This window comes from Mirounga angustirostris, unplaced genomic scaffold (genome assembly GCF_029215605.1).
Source record: "Mirounga angustirostris isolate CCGP_5_RB_7025 unplaced genomic scaffold, mMirAng1.0.hap1 SCAF_9, whole genome shotgun sequence".
In the NCBI taxonomy this organism is placed as follows: domain Eukaryota; kingdom Metazoa; phylum Chordata; class Mammalia; order Carnivora; family Phocidae; genus Mirounga; species Mirounga angustirostris.
In genome coordinates, this window is record NW_026991717.1 from 5,361,495 (window position 1) to 5,376,913 (window position 15,419).

General features: G+C 46.8%; 1 protein-coding gene across 2 annotated transcripts in view; it reads left to right on the plus strand.

Moving 5' to 3' along the window:
• IQGAP1 (IQ motif containing GTPase activating protein 1) overlaps positions 1-15,419 on the plus strand; it is a 100,172-nt gene that overhangs the window by 77,932 nt on the left and 6,821 nt on the right. For both annotated transcript variants that reach the window (XM_045899360.3, XM_045899361.3), the window contains exons 27-36: positions 2,678-2,818; positions 2,924-3,008; positions 4,036-4,268; positions 4,867-4,999; positions 6,194-6,296; positions 6,767-6,902; positions 7,287-7,374; positions 10,046-10,258; positions 11,181-11,347; positions 13,452-13,574. In XM_045899360.3, the coding sequence (XP_045755316.1) occupies positions 2,678-2,818; positions 2,924-3,008; positions 4,036-4,268; positions 4,867-4,999; positions 6,194-6,296; positions 6,767-6,902; positions 7,287-7,374; positions 10,046-10,258; positions 11,181-11,347; positions 13,452-13,574 (1,422 nt within the window). The remainder of the gene's footprint in view (positions 1-2,677; positions 2,819-2,923; positions 3,009-4,035; positions 4,269-4,866; positions 5,000-6,193; positions 6,297-6,766; positions 6,903-7,286; positions 7,375-10,045; positions 10,259-11,180; positions 11,348-13,451; positions 13,575-15,419) is intronic.

Sequence of the window (15,419 nt, forward strand, 5' to 3'; positions counted from 1 at the left end):
AACATAACGGGATTTCTCGGCTAGGGCGGCAGTTTAACCACCAGCATGGACACATCGAAAGAAAGGTGTGTCAGGAGAATGTGTGTAATGCTGGGAAATTACAGTTCAAAGAGCCAGCATGTGTCTGGTTTTATCCAGCTTGAGTGAGGACGGAGAGGGTGAGCAGCTTGGTGCAGGGTGGTTCTTCCTGGTGGTTGTGGAGCAGGGTGAGGTCGTGCGTGAAGTTCTCTGGAGCTGAGGAGGGGTGGCTCTCCCTACCATCGCTACTCACAGTGTGCTCTGTGGACCAGTAACTGAAAATCCTGGGTCTCTCAGCACACTGTGGAGTTCAGCTGGTGTTTTTCATAGCCACAGTTGCCTAGGGAAGGAAGCAGCGTCTTGACTACCTCCTGGCTCAGGCTCCTTCCCGTCCCGGATGGGCTTGTAGACTGGCACCACCTCGCACTTTGAACAGTGCTGCCCGGCGTCGTGCTCTCCAGGTGCCTGGCCCCCGGGCAAAGGGGAAGGTGCCCTCTGCATAGAGAGCAGCCGCTCTGCGCACGCTCAGAAAGGCCTTATCCGCTGTGGGGATCATTTGGCACCTGATCTGTTTCTCAGTAACATGTACGTCTGTCACCAGGAGGCAGGTCACTGCTGGATGTGGTGAAAAGTCCATTTTTGTTGTGCCCTGTACGCCTGAGGCTCAGATCCTGGAATGCGGTTGGCGCGTGCCGTGCTGGACTGGGCACCAGGGCTTCCCTACGTGACGGGGCTCTGGCTCCAGGGTATTGGGAGATCTCGTGGTCCATGAGTCAGTCTGTTTTAGAACAAAGTTCCGGTAGGCATTCCAGGTTGTTGGGGTTTTTTTCCCTGTGAGGAAACTGATGTCTTACTTTGTTTTTCATAAAATGGAAATGGATTTCAACACATTTTTGCCAGTGATAACTGGGAGGTGTAACAATGCAGTGGGAGCCGATCCTGCCTGCAGGCATCACGGATAATTGAGCTTCAGCCACCAGACACACAGACCGGGACCTGGTCCCCTCTTGGGAACCTGTGCCTCTAAAATCTGAGAAATTTAACAGTCTGGTCTATGACTTCACTCATTGTGCTGAGCACTTTCATTCCTTTGCTCATTACTATTTTTTTATCAAATATCCTTTACACATAAAGTTACACATTTTATTGATATAAAAGGTATAGAGCACATAACTTACAAGTAATAAAATATGATATTCTTATAAATGCCATATAACCAGTTGTTTCAAACAGAACGCTTTTATTGATTTTTGCTGAATTCTCGTGTTGGTACTCTGCTTAGTTGTAATTCAGACACAGTATGACAAATGGAGTTGTGTTCCTATCTGCTTGTCTGCTATTGCGCCTATGACAAATTACCGCAAACTTGGTGGCTTAACCCAACAGAAATTAACTCTCTCCTAGTTGTGGAGACCAGAAACCCAAAGTGAGTATCCGTGGGCTGCAAGCAGGGTGTCGGCAGGGCCAGGCTCCCCCTGGAGGCTCTAGTGGGAATCCGTTCCTTCCCTTTGCAGTTTCCGGTGGCTGTTGGCATCCTTGACTTGTGGCCAGATCACTGTAGTCTGTCTCTGTCGTCACATTGCCCCCTCTTCTGTGTGTGTCAAATCTCCCCTGCCTCTGTCTCATTAGGACACTTAGGATTGGATTTAGACCACCCGGATAATCCAGGATAATCATTACTACTATTTGACGTCATTGACGGTACCGGAGCCTTGACCCCTGTATTTCGTTTTTGTCTTTCAGCCCCTCCTGTCCTTCCCAATTAAGCCTAGCATGTCTACTATTTTCCTGCCAGTTTCTTCAGACTCTCCCTGAGGGATCTTATCAGCTCCTCGGGCTTCAGTTCCTGTATGTTAACTGTCACTTCCCTCACCAATACCCAGAGGGTCACCACGTCCCACTGATTGTGTCCCCTTAGCATCTCAGATCTGTCCCCTTGGTCCCCACTGCTGCATCCTTTTTCGTGCCCTCATTATTTCTTAATCAGGCTGTGGCACTAACCCATCTCTTTCATCTGTGACTGTCCATCTTTAATGCATTCTTCATGGGGGGGCCAGAGAAATCTTCCTCAGATTCAGGTCTCTTGTCTTCTAGTGGCTCTCCCTGCCTTCCAGGAAAGTCCAGACCTCTCAGTGTTACGTATGGGACCCTCCACAACCTGGTCCCTCTTTACTTGACCATCTCATTTCTCCTTCTCTTCCATTGCTCTGCATTTGAGCTTCCTTCCTGGAGGACAGTGTTTCTCCCTTTTCCTGAGTTCAGGTGTCACTTCCTCACCGAAGTTTTCCTCCATTCCTTTCATCTTGAGTGGCAGCCCCCGGCTCTGTGGCACTTGGCCAGCTTCTTATTTATATAGCACAATATGTTTACCAGTATCTGTGTGTCTCTCCCACCAGACTGTTAGAGACTCAGGAAGCTATCGTGTCTTATGTATCTTTTATCCCAAGGGCCTGTCACAGTGCCTGGCACATAGTTCTAGGCACCCAGTTCACAGCTGAAAACACTGAGCTCAGATTCCGGCCCCACTGTTTACCAGCTCTGTGATCACAAGCAGCTTACCTGATCTCTCTGGGTCTTTCTGTTTCTGAAAGGCACAGTCCTGCCTTGGGCTGTTCTGGCTGTTACCTAACACAGTTGGGGATGATTTTTGCTTTCCCAGCAAACTGCCCTATGATGTGACCCCTGAGCAGGCTCTGGCTCATGAAGAGGTCAAGACACGGCTAGACAACTCCATCAGGAACATGCGGGCCGTGACAGACAAGTTCCTCTCAGCCATCATCAGCTCCGTGGACAAAATCCCGTGAGTGCCGAGTCGTGACCCCAGACAGAGCCCAGTATGACTGCCCGTCTGCCCACCCCCCCACCCCCACCCGGCGGCTCTCATTGAGTTTTGTCCATCCCACAGTTACGGGATGCGCTTCATTGCCAAAGTGCTGAAGGACTCGTTACACGAGAAGTTCCCCGATGCCGGTGAGGATGAGCTGCTGAAGGTAAGAATCTGGACGTTGGCACATCCTTGTTACACATCCTTGTCCTCCAGCAGCCGTTTGAGAAGAATATTAGAAGACAAGGCCCGACAGCAAGTGGGCAAGCATAGATTCTGGCAGTGAGCTCTTGAAAGTGATTGTAAATAGTAAATGGTACCTCTCTTGGTCCCTCTGTAGCTCCTTTATTGTTTCGCACACAGACGTCCAACAAGTAGAGGAGGTGGATTTTCCTGTCTTGAGATAAATTTCTCCAGTCCTGTCTTTTCGCTGAAGAATTGCTCCCTCTGCTGGTGGCCGGGTGAATGGCAGCAAGCACCATGCTTTCTGCTAAGGCTGTTGCTGATAAATCTCTTTTCTCACTCGGCTGTGCTCCTTCCTTTTTTTTTTTTTCTTTTTTCCTTAATCTGAACGCTTTTTTCTTCTCTCTCCTAGTTCTGTGCTTTCCTACAATGAGGCCTCGATTCTAGACTTTCTATTCAGGTGAATTAAGTTTTTTTTTTTTTGGAATGAAACTCCAGGGGAAATGCTGTGACTGTCCTTGAATTCTTCTGTGGAGGAGATGTGTGTTGAGTGACTTTAATTTCAGACGCATGAACTTGTCCACCGTTGAAGTCTGCAGCATGAGGATGGTGGGGCTTGGACAGATTACACTATGCTAATTAGGTCATGTGGGCGACAGCAGCCTTATTTGCTGCCATGATCTGTGAACAAAGAATGCCCTAAAACACTCAGCGACAGACTTTAAGTCTATCATTGTTACCTTCTGAACCCGCTTTTTCATTGTAGTGCTATTCCGTTCTGTTCTCATTTTCTTCTCTGTATCCAACCGAGGATGTTCGGTTGTTTTTTAGTTTCAGACCTTGAGAGAAAGTGCGTGCGTGTGTGTGTGTGTGTGTGTGTGTGTGTGAGCATAGTGTTTATTTTTCCTCACAGGACTGCATTTTCTGGTTTTCTTTGCTAGCAAAGTCTTTTGTGGCTTATTTGGTGGATTGGTTTTTAATACCCGTCCTTCTTTTCCATCTGTTCCCAGATTTTTGGTAACTTGCTTTACTATCGGTACATGAATCCAGCCATTGTTGCTCCTGATGCCTTTGACATCATTGACCTGTCGGCAGGAGGCCAGCTCACCACGGACCAACGCCGAAACCTTGGCTCCATTGCAAAGATGCTCCAGCATGCCGCTTCCAATAAGATGTTCCTGGGAGATAATGCTCACCTGGGCATCATTAATGAGTATCTCTCCCAGTCCTACCAGAAATTCAGGTAGGGGAAAAGGATAAGGTACTTGCGGGGGTGTTTCTATATCTCTTGAGTGTCGGGACAAGATTAAATACCACACTTAGCTTTCCCTGGACCCTGCCATGCTGTAGGATACGAGTTTGATGTGCTCATAGCCCCTGGAGGTGATGAAGAGGATTTTGAGCTGTTACAATGTATTCCAACGGAATAGACGGCACTTAACATAAAAGCAATGAACCCGCATTAGGCACGTGTGTTAATTTGTAATCAGAGAACAATCGGAGAGTGCTTTCAACATTTGTAAATTAAACATCCGGTTGTGAGTTCAGGACACTGTCTTAGAGATAAAGTTGGTTTGCCTAATGACTCCGGTGTTTGCAAACGGTTTTAAATTACGGGTGAGCAGTTCTTGTGGGTGGAATTAAAACTGGGTGGAGGGAGAAGTTATTAGAACCACCGCCCTAAGGCCATGAAGCGCAGCAAACATGTACAGCTTCTCTAGAATCCTGGGCCTTGACGGTCTCCTCTTTGAACTCATTGCTCCAGAGGTTTGTGGGATGTCCTCTCGTCAGTTCCTCACATATGTGTCACCCGGGGATCTGGCTCTCGTGTTTATTTTCAGACGGTTTTTCCAAACTGCTTGTGATGTCCCAGAGCTTCAGGATAAGTTTAATGTGGATGAATATTCTGATTTAGTGACCCTTACCAAACCAGTGATCTACATTTCCATTGGTGAAATCATCAACACCCACACTGTAAGTATTTTTTCTTTAATTACTTAATGTCGTTGCTCTATCTTTAATTGCCTTCCCTGGGTGCTGCATACCATCTCTGGAAAGCCAGATACCTCGCCTTCCTTTGATCTTGCTGACATCACATCTGCCTTATTTCTCTTTGCGTATTAACAAGATCTGCTAAGTGTCTCAAAGTGATCCCAGGCCCTCTGCATCAGAGTCACCTGGGCTTATGGTCACAAATGAAGTTCCTGGACGCTACCACAGGCTTGTTGAAACAGGTCGCCACGGGTGGGCTCCAGAATCACCATTGTGAGCATTGATCTATTTATCCTGGCCCTCGGTGTTATTTTTCTAACAACTAAAATACCCAGTTTTTCCTCTGTGGCCCTTAGAGTGATTTCCCTTGGGTGCTCCTTTTTTCCCCAACATTTTTATAATTCGTTCCTTTCTCCTTTGGGGGTAAATAAAACAGGAAAGGAGGAAATGTATAAAAAGTAAAGCCTTGGGTGGCTCAGTCAGTTAAGCATCTGCCTTTGGCTCAGGTCATGATCCCAGGGTTCTGGGATCGAGTCCCGCATCGGGCTCCCTGCTCAGCGGGGAGCCTGCTTCTCCCTCTGCCCCTCCCCCTGCTTGTGCGCTCGCGTTCTCTCTCTCTGACAAATAAATAAAATCTTAAAAAAAAAAAAGAAAAGGTAAAGGACATTTCAAGTATTATCCTCTCTGAGGGCTTTCCTTGGGGGTAAGAGTGTCTTAAAGGCTCTGCTTCAGTGCCCCTACGATGAGCACAACACGTGTCCAGTGCATTTTTCTCTGAACTAAGAGATGCCGTAAACAGCACACATTAAGTATGAGTATGCATGTGAGTTATTTGAACTTGGAGGGTACATTATGACTTTAGATATTGCAGTCTGTGGGGTTTGTTGTTCTTGCCCATGTAGGGTCCACTTAAATCCCTTCATCCTTGAGCTTGAGTGAGTACCGGTATTTCTTCTCCATGCATTATCCCGTAAGTCATTCAACAGAGGCCAGCCTGATGCTTTATGAGTTACATTGTTAACTTGGGTTAGTTTGGTGGGGATTGGCTTGTTCAGTTCTTTGAATGCAGGAGCTTTGTTATCCGATCCCTTCTGTGCTGTTCGGCCTTGTTGGTGGGGCTGAGGGCTGATGGGCTGCGTGTTGTTCATGGACTTGACTCCTGAGTATTCGATGCAGCTCCTGTTGGATCATCAGGACGCCATTGCTCCAGAGCACAACGATCCCATCCATGAGCTGCTGGACGACCTGGGCGAGGTGCCCACCATCGAGTCCCTGATAGGTAAAGTTCTGACTTAACTGCCCAGAAGGTGACAGGGAAGGTGCTGGAGGAAGGCTGTCACTGCCACCTCGTCCATCTCTGCCCCCCTCCAGCTCTGAGTGTGCGTGACGGAAGAAAGCAGATGTGGTCCACCCCTGTCTGTGAGGAACTGAGGTCCAGTGGAAGAGAGGCTTTTAAATGTGGATATTATACACACAATCCTATAATTAAATTAGAAGTCCTATAAAGGAAATGAACAGAATATCTTAGGAGAGACTTGTCATATTACAATTACTGAAATGACTTGTTAACGTTTACGAAATTATTTTTTTATAGATCCTTTGCTTTGATCATTTGGCGTTTAGTTTCTTTTATTTCTCAGCAAGAGGGTGTTCTTGCCACAGCATACATGTTGGCCTTGTATTAACGTGTCCTCTCCAGTATCTCCTCTCCGTTACACTGACCTCTGTACCCTCCCCCGCCAACTGTAGGAGAGGGCGCTGGCAATTTAAATGACCCCAATAAGGAGGCGCTGGCGAAGACAGAAGTGTCTCTCACGCTGACCAACAAGTTTGATGTGCCTGGGGATGAGGATGCGGAAATGGACGCTCGGACTATCCTGCTGAAGTGAGTATTGGAAGTGGGGAGAAGGAGGTAAATACAGCGCCGTGATGCCTGGGCCTTGGCGGACACGTCCACTTGTTCATAGCCGAAACCATCGCCTTGGCCTTTTAAGCCTGTCATGATCCTGGCACCTTATCTATTATACTCTGCCCAGGACTTAGCTGCCCCATTTGCCACTAAGAGGCAAAGGCTGAAGTAGAATTTACACCTGAGAAATCCTCAGCCTGGTACCCACGCAGCTGTCGCATAAATAAGCCTGGGGCCTTGGTGCCTCGTGTTCGCAGCTGCCCAGCGGGGCCTCTGTGAGGCATGTGCTGTTGCTGCTTAGCCCCATTCGAGGGAAGGTGGAAGACCTGGTGACGTTGAACTCTTCCCGTCTCCTTGCAGTACGAAACGTTTAATTGTGGATGTCATCCGGTTCCAGCCAGGCGAGACCTTGACTGAAATCCTAGAAACCCCAGCCACCAGCGAACAGGTAAAACTTAACAGGGGGCACAGGGGCTCCCGTGATTGGTGCGTGCCAGGGTTGAGGGGGTGGGACCCAGTTGCCAGGAGGTGCTTCCCTGCGGGTGGACCAGAACACAGTGGTCCGATCCATGAGCTGTTGGATGACCTGGGCGAGGGGTTGGTTAGGGCCTGCTGGGAAAGTTGTTGGCTCCTACCTCAAGAGGCAGATGCTCTTAGGGCCGAAGGCTCATGGCACATCATGTGCGGTCTGTGTGTGTGTGTTAATTAACTGAGGCAGAATCAGCAAGTCTGTCTAGGAATCAAATTGAATATTATTATATCACTAGAACTTTGTTAAGTGCCTTGGTAGATAGAAAAAAGCACAGAATGTAGCTCCTAAAGTCAATGAACTCATGATCTGGTTGGAGAAATGTGGCATATAGACCTGAAATAATTAGAAAACCATTAAAAATTGGCTTTGATGTTGGCTATAAAAATTCCCGAAGTTCAGGAAAGAGGCCAGCGAGGAGGGAAGCATCAGGAAGAAGCAGGACTTGAGCCACACTTAGGAGGCGTGGATGGGATCTGGGTGTGCACGTAGACGAGAGGCGTCTTGGGCAGGAGAGTCCACGCAGACAGCGTCACCAAGGAGGGAGGGGCCTGATGCGATCGGACTGACATTTCTAGAATGAAGACGAGGGTGAGGGTGAGGAGTGAGGAGTGAGACAGGAGAACAAATAAGTAGAACCCATGTTTAGCCCTGGACAGATACAGAGTAAAGAGCTTTTGTAACCTTGGGACCGTTTAATGCTGATCAGTTAGGCAGTGCTCTCAGAGCAGTCCGTAGTAGAGCAATCAGGGTGTGGGATGAAGTCCTGGCCCCCCGTTGGTTGGGGGTGGGGGTCTCGGCAGTGGGAAGGGATGGATGAGGAACTTCCTGTCTAAGACCCCTGTTTTGCATTTGTGAAATGCAAAAAGTAGGTCATTTGTTTCAAATGTTGAGCCTAGGAATCCTTTTTGTTAGATGAGAGTTTACTCAGAAGCACAGCTATAAAGAAGGAAAAATGGGAGCTGTTCTGGGAGCACCAAGAAGGGGCCCTCGTGGCCCCACCCTCTGGGACTCTGGGTGCCTGTGGGAATCCCTTACAACCGCACCGAGGACTCTTTGAAAACCACTGTTTTTTTTTGTTTTAAGATTTATTTATTTATTTATTTGACACAGATTGAGAGAGAGACAGCGAGAAAGGGAACACAAGTAGGGGGAGTGGGAGAGGGAGAAGCAGGCTTTCCGCTGAGCAGGGAGCCTGATGCAGGGCTTGATCCCAGGACCCTGGTATCATGACCTGAGCCGAAGGCAGATGCTTAACGACTGAGCCACCCAGGTGCCCCGAAAACCACTGTTTGAATTCTCAGCTATGATTGATTATTGACTAGATGTGTGGGAGGGGCAAGAAAAGGATCAAAACCGACAACTGCACCTGGTTTAATGGGCGGAGGTGTGAAGCAGGGAAGGCGGAACCAGTCTTTAATGAGAACCTACTGTTAGTTTGGTACTTTCCCCTGTGTTCTTTCATTTCCTCCTCCCACTGTCCCTGTGAGGTGAGTCTTTTCATCCTCATGTTACAGTCGAGGAGTCTAAGACCTTAGAGGTCACAAAACTGGCCCAAGATCGTCCGCGTGTAGAGGCAGAACCAGTCTTGGATCAAGCTCTCTCTGACTCCAGGGTTTATTTTCTTCACGTTGTGTGATGCAGAGTGGTCTTGACATCAGGAGGAAAGGGCAGTCTGGGGGAGAGGATTGCTCAGTTTGGGAGGAATTACAAGCCATTCCAAATGTGAGCATCCTGGTACAAACAGTTCACAATGTGGTACCAGAGCCTTAGCCACAGAGATGTGGCTGTCAGCATAGAGGTGATCACTGAAGTATTGAGAATGAACAGAGAGAAACTGCCATGGGTCCCTTGTAGGTACCAGAGCCATGCCTAGAGCAAGGAGAAAATGCAGCGACTACGAGCAAGGTGACAACAAAGAAAAGGCACTGGATTTGGGATGGGGGGTGGCAATTGGCCACGAGAGTGGAGTTGCAGAAGCCAGATTATAAGGAGCTAAAGAAGGAAGAAAGCAGTGTGGGTCATGTCAGGCAGGGACATAACAGGCAAACGTTGGGTGTTGACTGGGAAAGAAGTATCAAGGGAAGGACTTTGCCTTCTCTAGGTACTGGCATTTGCAGCATGCTTGAAAGCAAAGGGAGGCCTTCAGTGTGATCCAGCCTGGCCAACGTGGCAAAAGGCATTAGCAAGAAGGGACTGAGCACTGGCCTTGGTTGGTTATAACATTCACCAGTGGACGAAGCTGTGTTTAAAGGAAAATTAAATGGCTCTTGTGTCTTAAAATGTGATAGGAAAGAAACGAGGGATTTTGTAGCTACTCTAGCCCAATCTAACTGTATGTGTGAATCCAGGAGAGAAGTCCTACGAGGCCATGTGACTTCATTGATGTAATCTTTTCTAGATGAAGAGATCGGTGTGTGCTCCGTGCAGTTTCTCTGTCAGTTGTCGAGAGGGCGGGTTTGTTCCCTCTGTTTCCAGAATGGAGTTTCAGAGCTGTATAAATTCAGGTGTAGATATGCTCTACAGACTCAGGTTTTGGATTAGTGTGGTGAACTTGCCAGCAATTTCTTTCTCTTCTCTGTGTCTGTAGGAAGCAGAACATCAGAGGGCCATGCAGAGGCGTGCTATTCGTGATGCCAAAACTCCTGACAAGGTGAAAAAGTCAAAATTTGTAAAGGAAGACAGTAACCTCACTCTTCAGGAGAAGAAGGATAAGATCCAGTCGGGCTTGAAGAAGTTAACGGAGCTTGGGACAGTGGACCCAAAGAACAGATACCAGGAGCTGATCAACGACATTGCCAAGGTACCGTGTGGGGGGGACAGGGATGCCCTGGCCGTGCGTAAACTTGTCCCAGCGCTTGTGAAGTGACCATAGCTGTTGAGATGACAGCGTGCCTTCAGTGTGCAGGCAAATGAGGGTCCTCTTCTCTGAGGAATTGTTTCTGACTTCTCCAGCACGAGGACCTCGCCTGCCCTTGGACGACTTATTCCATGGCCTAAATCAGTAGGAAGAAGCCCCTAATTAGAGCTTCCTATGCCTCGATTTGTCTTTGGCCTTAAATAATTCTTCGAGATCTTTTTAATGACTACTCTGACATATAAATTCACATCCAGTTGGTCATGAAATCCTTGATTTATGTGAATCCTCATGAGTAAGGGGCTCTGGTGTGGGCCCAGAGTTAGGTGTTCACTGTTGGCCCAGTAAGGCAGTACCGTGCACATCAGGGAGCTTGGTAATTGATATGGTAAAATGATCTTTTCTTCCCTCTCCTGACAGCGTATTGAAGAGGTTAAACCAGCTTTGCAAGTAAATTCTAAGAACGTGGAAGTCTGTAAAAGTAACACATTTCCCTACCTCTAGAAAATACAGACGGGGAAAAAGATGGATGAGATCTGAATTTCTTTGCCGATTTTTTAACATAAATTGCTGTCTGTTGGGGCACCTGGGTGGCTCAGTCGGTTAAGCAGCTGCCTTCGGCTCAGCTCGTGATCTCGGGGGTCCTGGGACCAAGCAGCGGGGAATCTGCTTCTCCCTCTGCCCACCCCGGCTTCTGTGCACTCTCTCTCTCTCATAAATAAATAACATCTTTAAAAAAAAAAAATTGCTACCTGCTAAGAAAGTGTAGTCATGCAAGCAGTTAAGCACTGCTGGGCTCTAGCAAGGATGATTTGAGAAGCACGTGATACCTACCATCATTTTCCTAATTTTAATAATTGTGTCTTAGGACATTCGGAATCAGCGGAGATACCGACAGAGGAGGAAGGCTGAGCTGGTGAAATTGCAGCAAACGTACGCCGCTCTGAACTCGAAGGCCACTTTCTACGGAGAGCAGGTGGATTACTACAAAAGCTATATCAAAACCTGCTTGGATAACTTGGCCAGCAAGGGCAAGTGAGTTGTTTTTTTTTTTTTTTTTAAGAATCAATGTCAGGGGAAAAAGAAGTAGAGGCAACTGAAGTGACCTTGGAAGTTTTTACTTAAAACATGCTGGGTCTATTTATTGCTTTAATTCTTTGTTTTGTTCTAAGTGTTTGCATGATTTCCTAGTTCCATTTGTTGTTGTATGGTGTAAATAAATAATGTAGGGGGGACTTCAAGGATGCTTATTTATTTCTAAGCATCCCTTGTTCTAAAATATCTTCTTGGCCCTAGAAATGAAAGAATCACGGAAGGAGGGGCACCTGGGTGGCTCAGTCGTTAAACGTCTGCCTTGGGCTCAGGTCATGATCCCGGGGTCCTGGGATCGAGCCCCGCATCGGGCTCCCTGCTCAGTGGGAAGCCTGCTTCTCCCTCTCCCACTCCCCCTGCTTGTGTTCCCTCTCTCGCTGTCTCTCTCTGTCAAATAAATAAATAAAATCTAAAAAAAAAAAAAAAAATCACGGAAGGAGGCTAGTTAGTGCTCCCCAAACCTGGGTGTGCCTCAGAATCACTTAAAGAATATGATAGACATTTCGATCCCCTGGTCTCTCTCTACACCTCCTGGGGACAGGATCCCAGACCTCAGCTTTTCCCCGCGGGCACCAGTGACAACCAGCAACACACCCATTTTATAGGGAGGGAAACTGAGGACCCAGAGGGATGGGGTGGTGGGTGCAAGTTCTACTTACACTACTAACTAGGGTTAATTTATTTTGTACTTCTCAGTTTTCAGTTTAAGAATTTTCCAACTTCAGAAAGGTTGAGAGAATAGAACAGTAAACACCCATAAACCCTTCACCTAGATTCACCTGTTTTTGACATTTTGCCACATGAGCTCCCCTTCTCTGGCTTCCTTACTCTTCGCCTGCACTCCGGCTCTCTCCTTCCCTCCCTGGAAGACTGAGGTGAGGTGGGGCTGATGTGCAGGCATACAAATCAGGCCCACACAACCCAGCTTGCAGAGCGGCTCATGTGACCTTTTGACCTTTCCGCATCGTTGTTTGAGCACTTCCTGACTTGTGTTCCTGGTTGAACTTGTACAGTTCCCCAGGCTTGGAATTAGCTATTTCTCCAAGCATTCCTTGCGCCTTCTAATGAAGAATGGTGTTTAGAAGCCACACTCTAGGCACGAGATGTGCTCATTGCCATGGGGTCGTCGTTGCTTCTAGGCGTTCTAAGCAAACAGAGCGGGGTCCTCTTCTTTTTGTGATGGCTCTGTGGTATCCCACTGCACGCAGACATACAGCACCTGATGTAATTCGGTCTCTCATGATGGACATTTGTGTTGTTTCCTCCCATTTACTTGAACAACGCTGTACCAAAGAACCTCTTATACATAGGTTATTTTGCAAATGTGGGCATATTTTTGAAGATAAAGTCCTGGACGTGGAATGACTATATCGGAGATTTTGCACAGTTGTGATTTCTACAGATCTTGGGGTTCCCTTCCGTAGCGCCTCCTTCCTTTGACATCTGTACCAGCATTCCCGCCCCTTGAGGCCCTTCCGTGGGAGCCCCACATCCCTGGCTCTCAGAGATCCCTCGTCTCCCTTGTTTACTTTCGAAAATCACTTCTTACCTTGATTATCCCAAAGCCTCCTGAGGTCTGTTTCTTTCTCCTTGTTCCCATTCCTCTGTATTTACTACACTGGTTTAAAATCTTCTAAACATTACTTATTCTGAGATATATTTATTTTCACCCTGCCAAGCCAAGGGGCTTACAGGGACTCCCTTGGGGTTCAGTACAGTTCCTTCAGGCTGGTGTTAGAAGCCTTCACACCTAACTTGTAGGTGCTGGGTGTTGGGAGGGGAGGGACCTAGGCAGATGACATAGACTGTCAAATTCATGGTGGGTTTGCAAATACAATTAAAGGCAAAAGCAGTTTAGTAATGCTTCCCCTGTTGTGCAGAGAGATTGCTCAGGCTAATCCTAACACTTATTTGCCATTTTAGAATCAGTATGTCACTTAGGCTTGTGTCTGGGAAGTCCGTTTTCTGACCTCATATCCTCGAACTACCAACAGACCTTGTAGTACACGGTTACAGATAGAAAGTGATATGGTGTGATTTTTTACAGGGTCTCCAAGAAGCCTAGGGAAATGAAAGGAAAGAAAAGCAAAAAGATTTCTCTGAAATACACGGCAGCAAGACTGCATGAAAAAGGAGTCCTTCTGGAGATTGAGGACCTACAAGTGAACCAGTGAGTATTTACTTTTTTACTTTGTCTTATACATTGACTTGATTTCTGCATTTATCACCTCTTTATCTTACTGCCTTTATTTGTGCTATGTGGATGGTCGTTTTCATATTTTCTTTGTACTTATATATCTGTTTAGGTGCAGCAGGCCTAATAGTCAGGATTGTTTTGTCTGTCATAGAAGGGATTTCTTCTCCTTTGTTGTGGAATATTTGCCCCAGACTGTGTTTCCACCTGCTTGTGTGGGCCCCATCTTAATCTTTTTTTTTTTTTTTTTAAGATTTTTTTATTTACTTATTTGACAGAGAAAGACACAGTGAGAGAGGGAACACAAGCAGGGGGGAGTGGGAGAGGGAGAAGCAGGCTTCCTGCTGAGTGAGGAGCCTGATGTGGGGCTCGATCCCAGGACCCTGGGATCATGACCTGAGCTGAAGGTAGATGCTTAACAACTGAGCCACCCAGGTGCCCCGGCCCCATCTTAATCTTTCCTCTTTAAAGGAGGACACCATTTCTTATTCTCCTACGTCTAAACCAAGAATAAATAAGAATAACAAGAAGAAGAGTTTACTTTATTCCCCTTGAGGCTGGGAATCAGGGACTTACCCTCATTCTCTTTCCTGGGAAGTGCCAGCTTGCTCTCTGCATGGTTCCCGAATCTGGCCTGGCTGTCATTAGCAGGCATTATTACGTGCCTACTCAGTGGGCCCTGTGACCTTATGCAGCTGAGCTTGCTGATTTTGTGTCTGTTAAAACAACAAGTTTGTTTTTTAAGATTTTATTTATTTGTCAGAGAGCACAGGCAGGGGGGAGCATCAGGCAGAGGGAGAAGCAGGCTCTCCGCTGTGCAGGGAGCCCAGTGTGGCACTCGATCCTAGGACCCTGGGATCATGACCTGAGCCAAAGGCAGACACTTAACTGAGCCACCCAGGCATCCTGTTACTTGGTTTCAAAGCCTCTAGCAGCAAATTGAAAAGAAGAAAGACAGGCAAAAAAATGGACAACATTTGAACAGTAGAAAATAATGACAAAAAAGGAAGAGATAATAAATATGAGACAGACTCAAAAAGTGCATAAAGTGTTCAGCACAAAAAAACTCAAAAGGACCAAGGTCCCCAACTGAAAAATGACCAAAGAAAATACAGATAATAAGCCATGATTCACACACACACACACTCAACCAGATTCATAAGAAATGCAGAGTTTTAAAACGAGATACTGTTTTTTAACTATTGAATTTAAAAACCTGGAAAATTATTGTTATTTTTAATTACTATTTTTTAAAGTTACATATAATGTATTATTTGTTTCAGGGGTACAGGTTTGTGATTCATCAGTCTTAACACAATTCACAGCGCTCACCATAGCACATACCCTCCCCAGTGTCCATCACCCAGCCACCCCCATCCCTCCACCCTCTCCCCTCCAGCAACCCTCAGTTTGTTTCCTAAGATAAAGGCAGTTTGTCTGCCTTTCTCATTTCATCTTGTTTCACATTTTCCTTTCTTCCCCTATGATCCTCTGCCTTGTTTCTCAAATTCCACATACCAGTGAGATCATATAATTGTCTTTCTCTGAGTGACTTATTTTGCTTAGCATAGTACCCTCTAGTTCCATCCATGTCGTTGTAAATGGCAAGATTTTGGGGTTTTGATGGCTGCGTAATATTCCAGTGTGTGTGTGTGTGTGTGTGTGTGTACGTACGTACCCACACACCACATCATCTTTCTCCATTCATCTGTCGACGGACATCTGGACTCTCTGCATAGTTTGGATATTGTGGACATTGCTGCTATAAACATTGGGTGCAGGTGCCCCTTAGGATCACTACATTTGTATCTTTGGGGTTAA